The sequence below is a fragment of the Nothoprocta perdicaria genome, unplaced genomic scaffold, assembly GCF_003342845.1.
Source record: "Nothoprocta perdicaria isolate Ctin4 unplaced genomic scaffold, notPer1 scaffold_269, whole genome shotgun sequence".
Taxonomy (NCBI): domain Eukaryota; kingdom Metazoa; phylum Chordata; class Aves; order Tinamiformes; family Tinamidae; genus Nothoprocta; species Nothoprocta perdicaria.
The window spans coordinates 570,418-590,765 of NW_020455498.1; the positions used below are offsets into that span (position 1 = coordinate 570,418).

At 35.6% G+C, this 20,348-nt stretch overlaps 1 protein-coding gene across 1 annotated transcript; it reads left to right on the plus strand.

Moving 5' to 3' along the window:
• The first annotated feature begins 2,362 nt into the window (after positions 1-2,362).
• On the plus strand, positions 2,363-20,052 carry NME8 (NME/NM23 family member 8). Its single transcript, XM_026040831.1, has 16 exons — positions 2,363-2,437; positions 3,248-3,284; positions 3,373-3,430; positions 4,893-4,999; positions 6,099-6,170; positions 7,263-7,379; positions 9,850-9,916; positions 10,846-10,922; positions 11,952-12,044; positions 12,824-12,978; positions 14,269-14,447; positions 16,239-16,383; positions 17,090-17,197; positions 18,177-18,328; positions 19,242-19,386; positions 19,830-20,052. Exons 2-16 carry the CDS (start codon positions 3,252-3,254, stop codon positions 20,050-20,052), a joined length of 1,731 nt encoding a protein of 576 aa, XP_025896616.1. The 5' UTR covers positions 2,363-2,437; positions 3,248-3,251.
• The last annotated feature ends 296 nt before the right edge of the window (positions 20,053-20,348 follow it).

Consider the following 20,348-nt stretch of genomic DNA (forward strand, 5'->3'; position numbering starts at 1 on the left):
TGCTGACTTGAATATGAAATCTGTTTTGTTAACTAATCTTATTTAACTCAAGGTTTTAGGGCATAGACAATCTTGCAAAGRAAAAATTCTGCAGCTCTATTGATACATTACCATTTCACACTACTACAGAATGGACGTAACTCAACTTGGGGTAACAAAACTAAGAACACCTATACCTAAACTAAGAACACCTATACAAAGAACACCTAAGAACACCCTTTAAGAGATGCAACCCTTCTGTTTTCTTCAAATTATTTTCAGAAAATAAAATGGTCTCTTCAGTAATAATTTTGCCAGTTATGCTTTTGTGATTAGTCCTGGAAGGTTTAAGAAAAGTGACAAGTTGGTCTCTAAAAGCAGACTTTCTTAAGATGCTGTAACTACAACATATAACAGCAGCTAAGCTTAGCTTGCAACAGGGATTCAGAAGTAAACTGGAATCACTACTGAGTTTAAATATCACTAACAACACGCACATGTGGAGAAGGAATAGTTCAGAGATATCTATATTTGATTTGTGACTATTAGTAAAGCAGTATTTCCAAAAAGAAGCTCTCACTAGCAGAAGGACTACCTTGTTCGAGAGATTATCTAGTTAAGAAAATAGTTACAACATACCCTGGAACAATGCTATTTTTGGCTCATGTGTAATGAACTCAGGCTTCCAAGCATTTGTGGGGCTGCTGAAATYTTAGCTTGCATTTGAAAGGTGATACCCTATTCTGAACCATTGGGCATGTGTGCGTTCATAGCTTCGATCAGCACAGACATACACCGTTCTGAGGGCTTTCAAGGGCACGCAGTATCACAGGGACCACTTAAGAGCAATCTCCTACTTCAGCCTGCATTGCTTCACAATTTGCAAATAGTGCAATGAAGGTAGAGCTCCAACCAGGCCCCTGGACAATTTTTTTCTTATATTTTGAAGGCTAAGATTAGATTTTATCTGAAGGTAGTACTTTTCCAGCATTGTGGGTCACTTTCAGTTACAGAATGACTTAAAGAGAAATTATCTACAAGCCTCGATGTTMTTAGGTGCCCGATGAACGCTTTAAGGGCTGTTTTCTTGTGGCTAAGAGGTGAACAGACTGCAACCTGTAATCTCTAGCAACACAGAGCAGGCAGTGAAACACTGACTCGCCTAACGCTGACAAGCCTGAAAGCAGAAAGGAAGGAGGGGGTCGTGTGAGGCAGAAAGAGCAAATACAGCCCCATGTTTATACAGCCCCAGCGTAAAGGCAGACAAGGAGCAGCCGCCATCTTCATGGCGCCACCTGACCGCACAGCGCATGCGCTGGGTGTTGAGGCGCCAACGGTCGCCCGAGGCGCAGGGCGGGCATGGACAACAGCTCTGGAACACTGTTGTGGCCGTGGCGGTTGGGGCCGTTGGGCGGCTGCTGGGAGGCCGTTGGGAGGCCCTTGGCGGTGTTGTGGGTTAACGGCTGTGGCCGTGTATGCGCCTGGGTGTGCTCACAGGTTGGGTTTGCACCCGTTTGTACCTGTTTGGTAGGTGTGTGTTAAAATATATGCGTATATGCAAAGATCGTGAATGTCTGTTTGACTGTGTATCACAATGTGCTTCAGTGCCTTTTTTCGTAGGCAAATTTGTCAGTGAAAGCAATTTTGGTTATAGTAGGTAGTGTAAGTGCAGTGCTGTTGGCACATCGTTAATGKAGCGCGGATAGCAGATTGCTTTGTATCGAGGGTAGAGAGCATATTACCTGTGTCGTTGATAAAGAGGAAAATGTGCTTATCTGTAAGTGCTTTATCAGTATAATACCGACTGTAATACTTACTCAATCAGATTATACATAATCTCACCTGGACAATTTGTGGAAAGATACAGATACCAGATGTGTCTTCACATTATTCACATGTCTGTATCTCTCAGCTCTTGTGCCAGACTAACATGTATATTGCTGTATTTGAATATAGTAAGTAGCATGTRGCTGTTCTGCAATATTTTCATTGCCATCTGAAAATGTATGACTGCACATTTTTAGTTGGGGCATAAGCACGTGTTATAGTTGGGAAATATAGCCACTTGTGATATACACGGTACATATTTTGTAGATCTGGACTTGCAGTGGAGAGATTCTTGTGATGGTAACTAACAAAAGTCCTTTAGTTTGGATAGGAAGCATCATCTCTCCGGAAGTTTTGAACAATGAAATTTATTGCCGTATACAAATGATTGTCTCAGTTCCTTCTTTAAACCATTTGAAGAAATCATATCTTTTACTCCTTAATATATTTTTTTAATAATCTGTGTATTTTTTTACTCCTTAATAATATTTTCAGATGAAAAGTGAAGTGAGCATCAGCACAAGAGTTCTCACACTGGTCGCTATGTCTCAGCCTTTTATCTGAAGGGAGCAACTCTGGGAGGACTGACAGGATAGATCAACCTTTAAACACATACTGTGTGACTTGTCAGGTAACAGTACCAATCAAAATGATGTCCACGTTTCTTGTTCCCTACAAGGAAGACTACTGTCTTCTTATTTAGGAACATAAGAAACCTGTATATGGCTAATTCAGTGATAGATTTACTCTTCAGCCAAGCTTCGTTTGAAGCTGAAATCAACTTCATCCTAGTGCATAATTTGATTGTGTTTGATTGAGTTTTTGAATTTGATTGAGTTTTGTGGTCCAGTTACTAGCTTAATACCTATTTAAAAAAAATGAAAAAGATGAAGGATTTATTTTCTAAATGACAGAATGCTGAATATGCCAGAACTTGATAGTTTGCGAGATTAGTTGTGAAATGCTGGTAAGTCATTGATTTTTATATATCGCAAAGACAGAGAATATGATATGGTGTCATTCTGCGTTGAAGTTCTTTTAGCATTACTCTTTTGATATGCACTRCTGTCACAGCAGCTATCTTCCCATCCAAGGTCCTTGTAGCCCCWCTTAACAGAGCAATATAAGTCTAAATGATAATCAAGGCCAAGAGATTCTGGTGATTTTAGCAGTTAAAGGTCCTGAGTTTTATTCTACTTCTTGTGGTATATTGGGTCTATAAAGAATTTGTATAGTGCTCCACAACATTCTCATGTGAAATGAGTGGTAGCTGCCATTGTTACAGTGGCTTCAGTGGAAGTAATTTTTAAGAGAATTAGAAGACAGTTCATGTTTGAAAAATACCATGTACAAGTTAGTTCTGCATGCCAGAGATATACATCATTCTGCTTTAAAAATTRTAACTGTTCTTCATATTGTGTTATGTTTCATATAATCATAGGGAAATGGCAGGCAAGAAGAAGGAAATCCAGCTTCAGGTATATATCTTTATTATTTGAATAATTCTGTATATTCCTAGATTTTTTGCCCTTTCAGCTGTTAATATGTCAACCCATTATATTTCAGGTCTCGATAACCAAYCAAAACCAATGGGATGAAATGTTGCTGACAAAAGGTGTATTAGGTATTAGCTATTTTCTTGTCAACCTGAAATGGGAGTGTGTACTGTATGCATTTTTCTAAGTTTTACTGTTGGATCGTGTCTTCGAAATAAGATGCTGTTATCATCTGGTAAATAAACAAGTGCTACAGTTCTTCTGTAAGTGAAAAATTGTAAAAAAAAAATCATAAAGTCTCACTGAATTCCTCACTGAATGAGGAATATGAATATGCTCAGTACACYCAATGTGCTGCAGTGACAACCATAGTGTGAGAAGTCAAGTGGTTAATGAGTGGCACAATCTCCTCGTCAGGGCTGTTGAGTCTCGTGTCCAGGTACAGTTAAGTGAGAATAGTGGTCACAAGCTTTTGAATATAGTGAAAACTTGGACAGGTTTGAGTGAATATCTTTTAAGTGTTGGGTGAAACCTGAGGTTTTTTTGTGGAACTACTCAACAATCTGTACACCATATTTGTAGCTACGTCTGCAATTTTTTGTAATAGAAAGTTATTTGTAAATGTTACACTTAGCTGGGAGCTCTTGGTAAAATAACTCCTCTAAACTCATTTCAGATGGTCTCAATTTAAACAAACACACAACTGTCTTATTTGAAGTATTCATTTTGAATTATTAGAGAGTTAAGTGGTCTACTTATGTGTAAAATAATGAAACATCTGCTGTGTGTCTCTTTTTGTTTTGCAACAATTTCTCAAACATCGTAAACCTTAAAACGTGTAGTAGGCACTCATCATTCTTCTATAATAAATGCTACTGCAAATTCTCTGTTAAATAATGTTATATTAATATGTTTATAATGAATATATTGTTTTGGGGGAAAAAGTCGTAATATCTATCATAAATAGAAATTTGTCAATAATCATATTTTCCAATATTTAATCCACTTTTATGCACTAGTGCTTAGAAAATACCATTCTAATATGTTATCCTGTATAGGATGGGATAGGCAATTTCTCTGGAAGACTCACCGTTCTTGAAGGTGCATGTTATAAAACATGTATTTCCTCCCCAATTTTCATTTCATTGAGGCACTTCTGTTTGTGCCATCTCTAACATTCCCAGTGTCTCCTAGGAATGGTATTTGGGTAGAGGGAACAAATGTGTAATGGGATCCTATGTGCAGAGGAGTAAAGGAAAGAAATGGTCTGCATGACCTCAAGGAGATTAGGAACAAGAAAAAGAAAAAAGCTGTAAAATAAAGGTGTGGAGAAGAATGAAAATGAGAGTGAGAATAGAAAAAGAACAATAAAAAAGAAAAGGAATGAAAAAAGGAGCAAAGCAGGCTACTGATRCTGAAATCAATTGAAATAAAAGAGAAAACCATGATGCATTCATTGGCTTAAAGTGGATTGAAAGATGCATGATAATGCTTTCCCAGGACTATTCCTGATGTATTCCGCTCATATATGTGTTTCATTTTAAAAATTCCGTATCAGTTGTATCTAATTACAAAATATTGTGTTTTAAGTGATAGATGTATATCAAGCTTGGTGTGGTCCTTGCAAAGCTGTGGTAAATTTATTCAGAAAACTGAAGAATGAGTTTAGTGAAGATGATCTGTTGCATTTTGCTGTGGTAAGGATGAAAATTTGGTATAAAACTGTGGTTGTATCTTTGTATCCATTCACAATATGGAGCTTTCATTTTACTCTCCTTGTAGCAATTAGGTCATTATAATTTTGGCTTGGTTGCCTCTTGCTCTGCATATCTGCTTATGGGACTTCATATTTAGAGCTAGATTAAAAATAGTAATAAATATAAAAGGAGCAATAATATAAATGGAGGTAATATCCCATAAATTTCATATTCCCTGATGAGAACTGCAGAAACATTTTAAAAACAGACTATATGTTTCTTTAATATTAAGGCTGTACATTATTATCACATGTAAAATTCTTACATCCCTGAAAATATTGTTACAATTTTTCTCCAAGCGTTTCTTTCTATTTCATTTTTAAGGAGCAAAAATTAATTGAAAAATAAATATTTTCCAAATTATCATAATAAAAATGCTCCACTACGCTAGAAGGACAAAATAGCAGGTATTTATCATATTTGAAGTAGATGCTATTGTGTCACAGACTAAATCTCTCTACCTTAGAAGGATAAAATTGGAGGTATATGTTGTATTTTAACTAGATAAACTTGTTTCAAAGACTTGTTCATCCCAGACATTGACCAGGCTTTATTCTTTCACATTTTATTGAAGGAATTACATTGTTTCATCAAAGCACTCTTGAATTTTGAAGAATGTTTATGTTTCCTAAATGTACAGAAAAGCAAGCAGTTGTCTTCAGAGATGATCTCAGTGTTTTCATAGAGTTGACTGTATATTACAAAGAGCTTTATACAGTGGATCATTTCTTTTGACAAGGCTACATGGACTACCTCCTCCTTTATTTACAATCAGACATTTTTATCACATCCTACATGGAAAAACAGGATAATGTATTTGCAATGTGATTAACTTCTGTAAAAGGAAATGAGGCCAATCCTGTGTTACAAAACCACTTGTTTAACCATCAGCAAGTGCCATACTGACTGCGAATGTATGTAAGAATGTTTTGTGTATGTTAGACTAAGATGTAGGAGATTGTAGTTTTCTGTTTGGCAAAAAGTTTTATATGCATTCACACATACGAGACGCACCTGCATTTTCTTCATCTGACTGCAGGCAGAGGCTGACAGCATTGTGACTCTGAAACCATTTAGGAATAAATGTGAACCTGTGTTTCTTTTTTGTGTTGTAAGTATATCACTTGCTATTAATGTACTGTGAATTTTTGAATTAATTATTCGATAGATTAATCTATCTGTGTCTTAAAATTTTATAGTGTAAGGGATTGTATCATTGGGGAATTATTCAGCTGTGGTTTTTGTTTTCCATAGCCCCAATCTTTGGTCCTCCAACACATTTTTATTGTGGCTGTACATGGAGCCACAGCAGGTTTGTGGTAGCTGTGGTTCTGGTGGTTAGTGAGAAAAAAAGAGAATAAGTTTTTCCAATGTTGTTTCAAATAAAGTTCCAAGTGCCTGCGTGGAGCTACTCTGAAATGATTTTGTTTACACTTYCGCTCAGGTAAAAAGATTTGGATTTCCTGCCATTTCAGTTTTTCTATGATAAACAAATGAAACCGTATTTTTCACACCTCAGCAATTGTATTAAGAAATCACATATTATATCACATATATTGATTCATACTGAAAGATTATGCTCTTAGGAGCCTACTTTAGAATACGGTTGCCTTTGTAAGCACTGTTCCACTTGGAAGCATTAGATTCTAGCACTTAGAGGCCAAGAACAAAGATACGTTAAGGAGACTTTCAGGTTTTAATATGATAACTGCAAAGTGATATTAATAGTATCTTTGTGCACTAGTAGTTGGCTTCACTATCTTACTCCTGTATGTAGCAGAGCACGCACTGGAGTATAGTGCAGATAACAGTGAGAGACAGAATGGAGAAAGGGAGGACAAGAACCTTGGRACAAAGAAATCAGTGATGGGGTGGCACTTCCATCTGGTGGTGTTCTGAACTGAAAAGATGCCAAACTGCATGTTACAGAAATTGAGCTGGCAAATTCCGTATTTGTATTTACTTCTGACTGTACAGTTAATGTTGATGCTAGAAATAGACATAGAAAGAGGCAGAAAAAATTGAAATAAAAGCAAGAAAGGTTTATTCTGAATCAGCAGATGCAGTGGTAGCTTTCTTTTTAACTTTAGCAGGGAGTGATTCTATTAGTGGAAAAATTATGAAACAGCATATTTTGAAATTCAAAGAAATATATAAGCTGAATGAGTAGGAGTTATTGACAGTGCTATTTTCTTTTTTACAGGACGGAAAAATAGTTTCAATAGTGAGAGGTGCAAATGCTCCTCTTCTAACTAAGAAAATAACAGAGCTAGTGGAAGAAGAGAGGAAAGTTTTGGCTGGAGAGAAAGAACGACCTGAGGTATTCACAAAATAGATATTTAAATATATATATGAATATTTTAATCTCACTTTTTTTTTCACCTGTGCTTGCAATAGTGTTTTCTGTAACAAAATGTTTATTTCTTGGTAGTTTTTTTCTTCACAATAAAGTGAAATACATGAGGATYTTTAATAGGATTTTCTATTAAATAACACTACGTGAAAATTGTTTCAGAAACTTAAATATCCACAGATTAGTCTATTAATGCAATAAATGGAGGGATGGTTTGCTAACGAAGTGGAACTAGCATATAAGGTCATTTTAGGCATAATCTTTTTATTTTATAAGTCTAAATATTTTTTTCATGTGTATTTCAGTAAGAATTCACCATACCAGGGAATATCTGGGAAATAGTCATGCCTCACTGGTTGTTTTGATTATAATGGCAATCAAAGAACTTTGCATTAAGTATAAGAAGTGTGAAGGACATTTTTTAACAAACTGCAGCTCAGTTAGGGATAATCAGGCTGGCACAAGGTCTGTCTTGGAACTACTGGCTTTCCTGCAAAGCAAATGTATTATTACACTAAGTTAAAACTGTTGTAAAGAGCTGAGAGCAGAGTTTGGTACTTTGAGACTATTTTTTCCCCTCACAATATTGTCAGCAATCAAGTTTGTACATGCAACAAAGCCCAGTCAATTTTTTGAGGATGTGAYGATGGGTTTCTAGCTTTATTATTTCTATAGTCTATGTTTGTCAGAGAAATAGGGTAGAAATACTTAGAATCTAGACTGTCTTTAATGTGATGTGGAAGTTTTTCATATTGTACTCATGAAAAATGACTTTTACTTTTTTTTTTTTGTACAGAATTGTTAATGGAAATGATGAGAAACTGAGATACATATTGGTTACTAATGACATATGACATACACACGACATACTAATTACTCTGCATTTTGAAAGTTGCAAAATGATCAAGTGCGTTAGATTTATTCTTTTTCCTTTGCCTGACTGAACGACTTCCTCTGAATTTCGTGTTCTGTATCTATGCAATTTCTTCAGCTACAGTCTGAAGAAGTCTTTTGCAAACCACTGATCACAGTATCACAGTTGTCCTTCTTTTGAAACATGTATGACTRTAATTTCTTCCAGAATAATATTTCACACAGTAAACATGGCTTGGAATGTGATGCAACCTGGTAGGGTTCGCTTCARTTTTTGAGGGCTAGTGCTGTTTTTAGAAATACTTAATAGGAATTTTAGTCTTAGTCTTAACCTTACTGCTTCAGTACACTATTGATCCAGTAACATGAGTTCCTTTTTATGCTATGAAATGATCTCCAGAATTGTCCAAGACACAGAAGAAAGCAGCCTTGGCCTTATATGCCTACTTAAGACCATATTTTTTGTGTGTGTCTAATAAAGGAAATATATTAAAATATCCAATAAACATTTTTTATGCTAGTGAGTTTTTTTCCATATTGTTTTTGTCTGAATTCCATATCATCAACAGATCAATAGCTAAATATCTACAGCTGAGGAGGAAAGAAAGGAGTGAGAGAAAGAAATAATAATAATCATGTCTATATTACACATGATTTATGATATATAGAATGAGAAATAGAATAAATTTATTAAATGCTTTCAACTTTCCTAAAATTGGGATAATAGATCCATTCTAGGTTGTCATATTTTCATGATGGATATTCAAATCTATGTTAAGTCTGCATACTTATCTACTGTATGTGTACATACACATTATACTTATATTGTGAAGGAAAAGAGAAACAATTACCTACAAGTATTTTGAAGTCCTTTTGCAGACTCACAAAAGTGTCTTTACTTGATTTTGTTGTAAGGTAGATGCTATAAAAACCTTAAGACTAATCATCAATCTTTTTTTCTTACTATATTGTATGTTTGTCTAAAAACACAGTATGCTTTGTGTTTTTGTCTAGAGTTCTAAGGTTYTGGCCAACTTTTTAAAAGTAAGTGGCAAAAACATAGGGCAAAGATTTATACTTACATGTTTAAAATTACTGTCTTTGGAAAGTAGCACATAGATCTCATTCAGTGTAAATTCTGTCTCATTTCTGAAAATGATGGGTTTTATTTTCTTTTTAAATAACTCTGGGAATCAAAACTTAAAAAGAAATACAACAAAGTGGGAAAATTCTATGTGGCAATTTTAAAACGGAGCATTCTTGATCTCCCAGCAAATGCATTTTTTTTCCATAAAGTCAGCAAAAACTTAGAAGCAGGAGGAGCAGCCATCTTAGATGTGTTGGATAGATATTTTCTTTCTTACCAAGCTCAAATCCTGTGGAGTTTTTCAAAAGCAGGACGGAAAAAAAGGGAGAGAAAATTCCTTTCCAATATTACTCAATAGGCCTATAGTGGAGTAGTATGTCAGAAATACTCTCTGCCTCTATATTAACTTAATAGTGGTAGTATACTTGATAGTGGTACTACTTACTGGTTTTCCTCCTATATTTGCAATTGCCTTAGGTGGAAGAACTTGTTTTCCTAGAAGAGAAATCATCAGAAGATGCTATTAAGGGGACTGTACTTGAGGGTAAATATATTTAAGTTATTTTAATAATGTGAATAGAAAGAAAAAGACCAAATATCTTTTTAGCTATTTGATTAATGTCCAGCTATAATAGATACTCCTTTGAGTCAGTTTAGAAGGTGACAGGCTGAGGGAATCAAACAGAGAAAGTTTTTTTTCTTTCTCTAAGAAGTTAAGATATTGGACTGTTATTAGTCTTCTCAGCGCCCTTTGGGGACCTTCAGAATTCAGGTATTCTTGCAACCCACCTGCTGTGTTCCAGTGGATTTTCCTCTGTAAAGTAAAAGTTCTGAAAGTCACTGCTACACAGGCCCTGTTTAGCTATGCACTTTTGTTGAAGTCATGCCTGTTAGCCTTTGGATGTACTGCAGAAAACTATAAACCTCAGATTCTGTAAAGAAAACCATAGATTGATTTATTTCTGCCATTTTGCAGAGATGTGTACAGTACAGATTCTGTAGTATTATGTCTATGACTAGGAATACCTCTTGTTTTAAATTATACAATGAATGTCTATTTTATTGGGAAAGTCTAATGTTTATACAGAACTTCATTTGAGGTTCTTTTTCCTTAAAAATATTAATTCCTTTCACATTTTCTGTCCTGTACAAAGAGAGCTTCCTACAGAAAGTATCATCTTAAATTGAAACTTTTCTACCATGCCTGCTTGCACGTGAACCATTTCTTCATCTTAACACCCAAAACACCAGTGGTTCACACATAGATTCCAGGGACGACCAAAGAGTGTTCTGCTCTCCAAGATGTGCTTTAGATGCTTGAGTCACTTACTTTTTGGAACTACTATTTGGCCAATTATTAATTTGGTATTAAGATGGAGAAGTACTTAGAGGAGCCCAATTGTAAGTAGTAGAACATCTAGTTGTGTACTTACTTCACAGTTTTCACAACTTTTTTTCACCTTTTTCCAACAGAAGGAGTCAGGTATTCTGTGGCAATTATAAAACCTGATGCTGTCTTGGAGGGACGTGTAGAAGAAATTAAAAAGAAGGTGATGAATCTTGATTCTTTYATTCTGCTTTATTAAGAGCAAAGTAGTATCATGGAAAGGAGATTCTAATTTAAACCCAGACTTTATGTGATTCTATGACAAGACCTGTGGTTGTTTTTTTCCTAAGTATGACAAAAATAGGTAGGTTTTGTCCTGAAATGTTATATTCAGATTGACAATATTTCTTTAACATTTTATATCACCAGATGAGGCATGGCATTGATTAGTACTGTGGAGATTCCTGACATAAGAAAAGTACAGGAAGAAATCTCTTTTCCTCATCATATGGTAGTGGAGATGAGAACTAGAAAATCTGGGGTGGTGCTTGATGTATACACTATATATCAAGATAAAACTATTACCAATTTTAAAAAAAAGCATTATGACAAGGTCAGGGATGTATGCAGAAAAGAAATTTGAGTTTTATATGATTCATGTAACTGCAATTACTCTATCTGAGCCAGAAGTGAAGGAGGTCAGTAAAGGTAAAAAAAAAAAAAAAAAAGACAGAGTTTGAAAGCAATTTTAATGCATCTTAGCAGCTGCCAGTTGGCCCTGTCTTAATGAGGAAGGTGCCCTATGAGGAGGGTGCCCATCTAGTTGCCATGCTCTATAAGCACAATCTGGAAACCATCAGCAATGTCAGAGGGACAGAGAACTGGTAAACTGATTGATATTGGCACATGATCGGTATGTGGGTTGGAGGGTACCCTTGTAATTCAAAGATGTGCATAGGGTATAAACCACATGTCACTAATTTTCATGTAGGTCATGTAAGTGTGCATCTCCTATACCTGCTTTTCCAAAATGTTTTAACTTAGTGGTCATTGTAATCCTGAATTCAATGAATTGCTTCGGAAAGCTAGAAAGCTTTAGCTTGAAGACGAGTTATTACATTTTAGAATATTTCAGATCATCTCAAGTTTAAAGATGTTATCCAAAATCCAGTCAATCTTTAGATTTATGGTAGTATGAGATACTGTATATAACACTTTCAAATGCCACTGAATAATATGTAAACAATTGCAGATTACAGATGCAGGCTTTAGCATTGCAGCAACAGAAGAAAAACTGCTAACTGAAGAGCAAATCAGAGTATTCTACACTCGGAAAACAGAACAGGTAGAAATAAACCAAAATAGGAACAGATTTAAAAAACGCAGTTTGGCTATAGGTATTTCTAAATCTCTGACTCATAATTTTTTAATATTTTAAAGAAATTAATCAATGAAGCTTCAGTGCATAGGAAAAATATTCTCTCATTTTTTTCTTAGTGACTGCTATAAATCCTTATACAGATACAGAGTGGTAACATTCTAAAGTTCCAGCTAAATGCTAAGAGATTTTTATTTTTGTCTGTTTTCTGAGTGCCTGTGAACCTTAGTCATGGCCCTAAACAGATTCAGTTAGCTGCTGAAGGCTAGAACGAACATAAAATCTATGTCATCCATTTGACAGTAGGTAGCCATCTGACATGTACTCTTCTGCCCAGGAAATAATTGTGTGTTTTTCTTTTCCCTTTCTCTCCACCATCCTGCTTTTATTTATCTCTGAGTAGTATTCATAGAACCCTATGCTGAAACTGAAGGAGTGAAAAGAACACAGCGAAGAAAATGAGGTGCCTACAAATATCTAGCAAATATCTAGAAGTCCTATATTTTTGGCCAGCTACATGATATTTACTTTCAAAAATGATGCATGGAACTGTTTTACAGTTTGTTGAATCACACTATATATGCGAGTCCAAAGCAATGCAATTGATCTCAGCTAGGCCCTAGATCATTTGCTTTGCATAGCATTTGTACTTAAACTGGCAGAGCACACTTCCAGAATGTAGTTGTTGACTACATTCTTGTTGTCAGTTCTTGTAATTTATAACAGAAAAAAAATATGTTTTTTAGCCCGATTTTGATGATTTTATTCAATTCATGATGAGCGGACCATGCCACATTCTAGTAATTGCTAAAAAAGAAACAACCAAAGCAATTCCTCACTGGAAGGAACTAAGTGAATCAAGTGAAAGTGASCTTGAGTTGGAGCCTCAGAAGCAAGATGGGTAAGTAATAACTAAACTGATATTGTCATACCTGATTGAGTTACAGTACTCAGAGTTAAACCAGATACAAAGCAAATGTTGCTAGACTTATGTGCCTATGTATATAGAGCCCAGGGAGTAGGCAGAGGACCAGGAGTACCTGGTCTTGCAAAGAGCCATCATTAAAGATGCAATCTCAGTACCTGAGAGAGCATAAAAACAAGACAACAAGCAAAGAGCAGGGATTTCTTACTATTTTTGAAGTGGGTTGAGTGGATTTTSAGCCCAACAGTAGTATGCTTCAAAGTTGATATAACTGATGCACAGTTATATCTGATTGATTCAACTGATGCACAAAAACTCTCTAAGATAAAGTGACTGCCTACACTGCCTATAGAGGGTCAAATTTGCCCATGTTTGCTCCTTTCCATACTGGGAGGCTGTAGATATGGTTCAAATGTAGCTGGGGAACACCTGAAGCATGCGCTGCTCCCTAGAAGCAGTGTGTAAAAGCCAGCCAACAATTGGGAGATTGACCCAGCCACCAGCATTATTTTGCCRAGAGACATAAAAACATTTTAAAGATTTGGTGTTTACAAACATGGTATCGTGAAATGCCTCTTTTTGTCTTCTGCCAAGGATTTAACTGAGAATTTTAAAGACATTATTAGTTGTATACAGCATACCAGGCAATAAAGGGAGTGCTCACAAAAATAAGACTATTGGATTGGGTTGTATATTTAGGCCAGAAATTTACTGAAGGCAACATGAATTTAAATATTCTGTTCCAAAAACAATCTGTAACAATAATTTATACTTTTGTCAATGTCTGCTGTATCCCTTCTTCTTGAATTTAGTGTGACCAAGGAAAAATATAATTGTCTTAAGTGACTAAGTATTTACATAGCTAAATAAACCTGCGAATTACAAACAGGTCACAAGAATCTCTGCTAAAGAGAATTCTATAGTGCTATTATTTTCAGGATCCTACTTTACATGAATGAAGCACAGTCATTCTGTTGTTCTTTCATTATACACCCTACACTTGTCAGCAATAACTGTCTAGTGAAATGTGGACTATTTTGAAGAAACTGGAGGGGATGGCTGAGATGTCTCTTGCATAGTGCTGATTTGTGAGAGGATAAGAATCCTTATCTCAGTAATATTCAGTAATGAATCAGAATTTAGTAAAAACAAATCAGTTTGCTATCCAGTTCTTAGGTTTCACTAAACTTTAAGAAAGTATATTTTCAACCAATCAACAAATTGTATGCAGTGACTTACATACTGGATTACTTTGTGTATCGTTAGGTTGGATGACATTGTGGAAACTGGAGATCTATTAAACTTCTGTGATGTGCAGGACAGTATAGAAGATGCCAGCAGGCAACTTGCCTTCTTTTTCCCAAATTTTGGTAAACAGGATACAGGCCAACATGTTGAAAGAACTTTAGCATTAATTAGACCTTTACTCCTAAAGGAAAGACGAGGTAAGTGTAAATAACTACATTTTCCATCTAAARTATATAAAAGCTCATTCATTTGTATTTTAAAATTTTGACACTACTAATGAAAAGTTGTTATATTGTCTGTCCAGCATCAAGTTGGCAGTAGTCTTTGTCAGAAAAAAAAATCATAATTGATCTCATATACTTAGCACTTAAATGCCAATACTGTTTTGCTCCTTTGTTTGATTCTTAAAAAAATTATTTGGATTATATGCTTGGATGGAATACTTATACAATCTGTAATCTGTAGAGCTGGAGTATAATTATTTATAGGAGACCTCTCAAAGAAGCTAACACTTGCAAAGTCTACTAAATTGGATTGTATTTCCCAGTATAATGAAGTAGTTGATACTGTCCTTGAATGGCAGGTCCAAGACAGATCAATGACAAGCATGATTTGTCCCAGGATATTTTATATTGCATAAGCTAGTTGTGCACAAGGATAGATTTATGCAGACTGGGTTTGTACAAGTAAGAACAGAAATAATATAGCCCCATATAGTGTGAAACTCTATCCAAACTGCTTTCCTTTGCTTCTATGGCATCTTATTTCTGTCTGGATTGCAGCTACCTCCTTTATTTCTAGTTCAACAATCACTGTGCTCACAACAGTGTGCAGTACAATCTATACATGCAGGTCAGGGAGACTACAGCTTTGACCTTTCTTTGTCTGTTTCATTTCTTAGCTGATATCTAATAAGGTGTGTTGCCTAGAAGTTTTAGAAGTTTAGAAGTTGCTTAGGTTTTACGGTATGTATTTGGGGAAATATTCTGTCATCTGTGTTGAGCCAAATTCTGCTTGCTTACAAGTACAGGATTGTAAGACTTAGTCAAATGGATATCCACCTGTTCAAAATCCTCAACCTTTCTTCTGTTGATTAAAATGCGTTTTTTATTTCCCAGTCATATATTCATACTGAAAGTTCTTAGATGAGAGAAAGGGATGCTTAGCAATAACTGTTTCTTAAGAATATTGTAATAATAGATGCAGATCCTTTTTTTTTTTTATGATAATAGATGGAACTCAGTTGAGGATGTTCTCCATTTGTAGCTTTGTTGATCGATTATGTAATCTTGATGTTACCAGCATCAAGCTCAGCTGAGACTTTGACTCGTACCCTTTGCAGTTGGTAGAATTTCAAAAAGGAACCATCATAGTTATAAATCACTTAGGTGCATATTTTCAGGTACCCTCTTGTGGAWGTTAGATATGTCCTTCAGATGTGGGTAACTTCGTGCTCTAGCATTGAACAGTTATTCTGCTTCTGGTTACATTGTGTGGCATACTTCAGACAGCACAGATATGTGCAGGAAAGAGCTGCTCATTTCAAGCCTTTTGCCATCTGTGCAGTCAGGTGTATGAACACATCCACTCTTTGTCTCCCCATAAGATTATTTTCCCCACACTAGATAGCTCCAGCGCTGATAATCTGGAGCTARTTTCCTTTGTGAAGGAATGGAATCTGGAACTAGCTTTCCTTTTTGTTGGAATGAGTGACTTCATCCAAAGCTGATATATCTGCTATTATATCTATTTTTTTCCTTCCATCTCCCCTTAAGAAACTGTCAGATTTCTGAGCATCCAGACAACTCTTCATGTGCTCTAGCAGTTGCTTTGAGTTAGTTTTCCATTCTCCAGTTAAAAATAATTGAAAATCAATTTAACATTGCAATTGGAAAGTAAATATCATTTCTTTGTGGTGTGAAAATTATTGCAYGGCAATTCAGCATATTTCAATATTTGAATGGTTAATATTGAAACATTTGTAACAGATTCTATCATTCAAAGAATAAGGGATGATGGCTTCAAAATAGCAATGCAGAAAGAAATAGTTCTCTCTGAAGAACAAGTGCGTCAGTTTTACAAGGAGCATGAAAATGAAGACTACTTCCCAGTTCTTCTAGAGCAAATGACCAGGTATGTTGCTCGAAAAAGGAGAACATGGATCTATAAATGGAATCTGTTTTTCGCAATAAATAATGAGTCTGAAGATTATACAGCTACAAGGCACAATTGAATCTGAGAACTGAGCGTAACTCAAAACATGAACACAGTTGCAGGTGAGGTAGTCCCCAGGTAGAGTAGATAAATAAACGAGATTAAAAAAAAAGCACTATATGTGCTTATAAACAGAAATACTCTCTCTATATAGGATGCTGAAGTCACTAGCCAGTTCTGTTAGCCTGAGTGAAAAGAGCTGAGCCCTGCTCACATAGGCTGGATTAGCTTGTCTGCAGGAGGGTTCTGTGGCTCTTACCCAACTTGTGTGCTGGGCTTCCATGCAGATCAAGTAGAATTCATGTTTGGATAATGTCTTCACACCAAGTGAAGACATAGCTGGGACAAATGCAAAAACTGAAGCTGAGTAGAATTCTTAATTCTAATAATAAAGACTACTTCTATGACATTGCTCTTGTGGTAACATTCAGTAACTTCAAAAAGTACATTCACTTTTAAATCATGTAACGCTCTGTCAAACTCTTGCTGTTTAAATGGGGATTGTACTCAAAATCATCCTTTACTAGGAGGATTCTGGACTGCATAGAATTTAATCAAATCATATTACAAATTACAGTTTAAAGTATATTCTGATATTTTTAGTGCCAGTTTTCCCATTTTACAGTGGTCCAACTCTTGCACTTGCTCTAACACGAGTAAATGCTGTAGAACATTGGAGAAAGTTACTAGGCCCAAAGACTGTTGAAGACGCTAAGAAGAATGACCCTACCAGGTAATACTTAAAATAGTGAATTTGAGTTCATAGYGAATGAAGTATCATTCATACCTTAAGGTTTATTTTAACTTTTTCAACCGAAAGAGTTCTACATTGCAACTTGTGTAACTATAGTGCCATCCTCTGGAAACAGATATATATTTCTGCACTTTATTATGCTTTTCTTGGATTAAAAGTTGTGTTACACACAGGAATTATAGCATATTTTGAGAAATAATGGCTAATAAATGCAATGAAATGTTGAGTTTAAGAAAACAAGTTTTGGAGGCATTAAGGAGAAGATTGCTCCTTAATCCAGAGATTAATCTTTGACTGCCAGAAGKACATATAGGAAGTAGAATCCATCTGTATTATTTTATAATCCTGCTCTGCCAGTCACTTATGAAAACAGGCTATTGGGCTATTTAGGTGAACATTTATGGCCTTGGATGGCAGTGTTTCTAGGCTTGTGCTCTACAGAATTATTGCTACTTATTTTCTGTGTGCGAAAACATTGGTAAAATCTCATTCTTATTGATTGCTAGCTTGAAGTAACACCACTGTYTATTAGAACAGATACCAATAGCCTCTTAGTTCAATGAAAAATCTTCACTAGTAGAGTGTTTTATTTGTGGTTAAGTCTTTTTCTACGTTTCAGAAATGAACTAGTTAGTTACCTGCTTACAGTGTAGTAATTAACTGCTGTGGCATCATCCTGTCTGTCCTTAATAGATGTAATATTGCATTAAGCAAGAACTGGTGCTATCTTGGAGACATAACAGGACAGCATTTGAGAAGGAAGATATTCATATTTTAGGTTGTTAATTAGAAAGGTAACTTTTCCTGTACACAGTGAAGGCTTCTTACTCCTACAGAAAGATAATTGAGCTCTTAAACCCTCAGCATGCGTATATATTCTCACGGATTAAGATTAATCATAGTTAAAGCTCAAAATGTCTATTCTATTGAATAACTTTGCTGTTTTAATGATTGCTAGTTTACGTGCAGAGTATGCAGTAGGCAGCGTACCCCTTGATCAGCTGCATGGCAGTTCTTCACCTGGCGATGCTCAAAAGGAATTAGAGTTCTTCTTCCCTCAGGAGCACACCTTTGCATTAATTAAACCTGATGCTGTTAAGGAACATAAAGGTAAATGATTGAGAAGGCATGGGCTWTGCCTGCAGATCTGATTTCTACAAAATATTAGCGATGCACACTTTGCAGTAAGTGATTGTCAGCTGCATACATTTTCTAACCACTTTTTCCATGCAGAGGAATGCTTTTATGGCAATAGCGTAATTCATATAGTTGTCTGAAGTGTCACATTTCTTTTACACCTTTTCATAACTAAGTAAAGCTGTTTAAAAGCCAGGTACTTGTCCTAAGTAGTCATCTTGTGTCCTCCTGAATGAGAGAGAAGCCTTCCAGAGTCATCTGACTCTGCAGCAGCAGACTGCTATCTTTATTGGCTCAAAAGAAACCATTACTAAATTAGATGTATTCCCATCCTTGATTTTTCTCTCTGTCAGACAAAAAGGAAGAGGAGGCGAAATCAAAGAAAAGAACATTTCCCAAAATCTGAAGTCTTGCCTTAAGATTTTTGCTGCTTCTGTTTTTGCTTCTCTATCCAGAGCCTCCTGGCATTCTTTTTTATCAGATATCTTTTTATCTTTAAACATTCTACTTATCATTGCTTTTTAAAAGTTCCCTCTTGGAACAATCCAGATAGATAGATTGATTTACCAGGCCAGCTGGTGTGCATATTCCATATGTGAAAAATGATTATTRGCCAATATGGATGTAACTGATAATAATTCACTTTTGTCACCTGCACAGAAATGCATTAGTCCAATTACAGGGGTTGACTGTGTAGTTTGGAAGAATGCTGAAGCATTCATCATATTGTCCATGATTTTGCTATAGTGAGTTGCATTCTAATGATCAATAGTGAATATGCCAGAAAATGTGGTTTTTTTGGATCTAAAATAGAGTAACTACTTAAATCAAGAAGGAATGAGTTTTCTTGTGTTTTGTTTGTTTGTTTGKTTTGTTTTTTCCTTAGGTGACATTATGCAAAAAGTTAAAGATGCTGGATTTACTATCTCAAAGATTAAAGAAGCATCTTTAACCCGTGAMATGGCTATGCAGTTTTATAAAGACCATGAAGGAAAGCCCTTTTATGAATCGTTAGTGACTTGTATGACTGCGTAAGTATTTAGCTATACAGTATTGAGGTATGCAAGTATACAAACTAATTTCAAATTTTTCCAAATTAAAAGATAGTGATTGTTTGGATTTATTCCTCAAACCAAAACCAAACAAAACTCCATCATTGATAGTGGAATCTTTGACCTTCCCACAAAGAGGAATTATTTTCCTTGTAATATGTGTAGCAGGGCTGTTGATAAAACAGCATTTGTTGCCTTGCTTCAGAAATGAACAAGTGAGAGTAAAGGAAGTTAGAATAAGTAATCAGCGTAATCTTACTGGTTTTCAGATACAAAGATTAGTTGATTTAGTTGATTGTAAAGTGCAGATATTTAGTTGATTGTAAAGTGCAGATATTTACCATAACCCTTCCTAGCCATGAAGCCAAAGGTAAATCTGAATTTCAGAAATGTTGTAGAACCTTCATGTCTTGATTCTACAGGGGCCCCTCTGTGGTAATGGTTTTAAGCAAGGAAAATGCTGTGGAAGAATGGAGGCAACTAATGGGACCCACAGATCCAGAAATAGCAAAACTGACCTCTCCTGAATCAATTCGTGCTCAGTTTGCACAAGACATTTTGTCCAATGCTGTCCATGGATCATCCAACCAGGAGCATGCACTGAAGAGCATTGAGTGTGTATTTGGAGAGATTAATATAGATTAAAAATACGTGATCTCTGAAAATATTCAAACTACAATATAACTTTGTCTATCCAATTTGCTGTTACTGCTGTGTTTTCCTTCATACTCCATTTTKGCKAACAGTTGATCCCCATGTAGCAAAGCCTATCAGTGTATAACAACTGATACATCTGCTACAAGTTTGTTGTCTGTAATGACTGCTATACATACATGTAATATCCTGGGTTTTTTTTTCTTCTAAGATCTTCCAATACATCTCCAATAGTCCCAAAAGTCTGAGGCTGTCCCACAGCACCTGAGCAGGGTGAGCAGAACCAC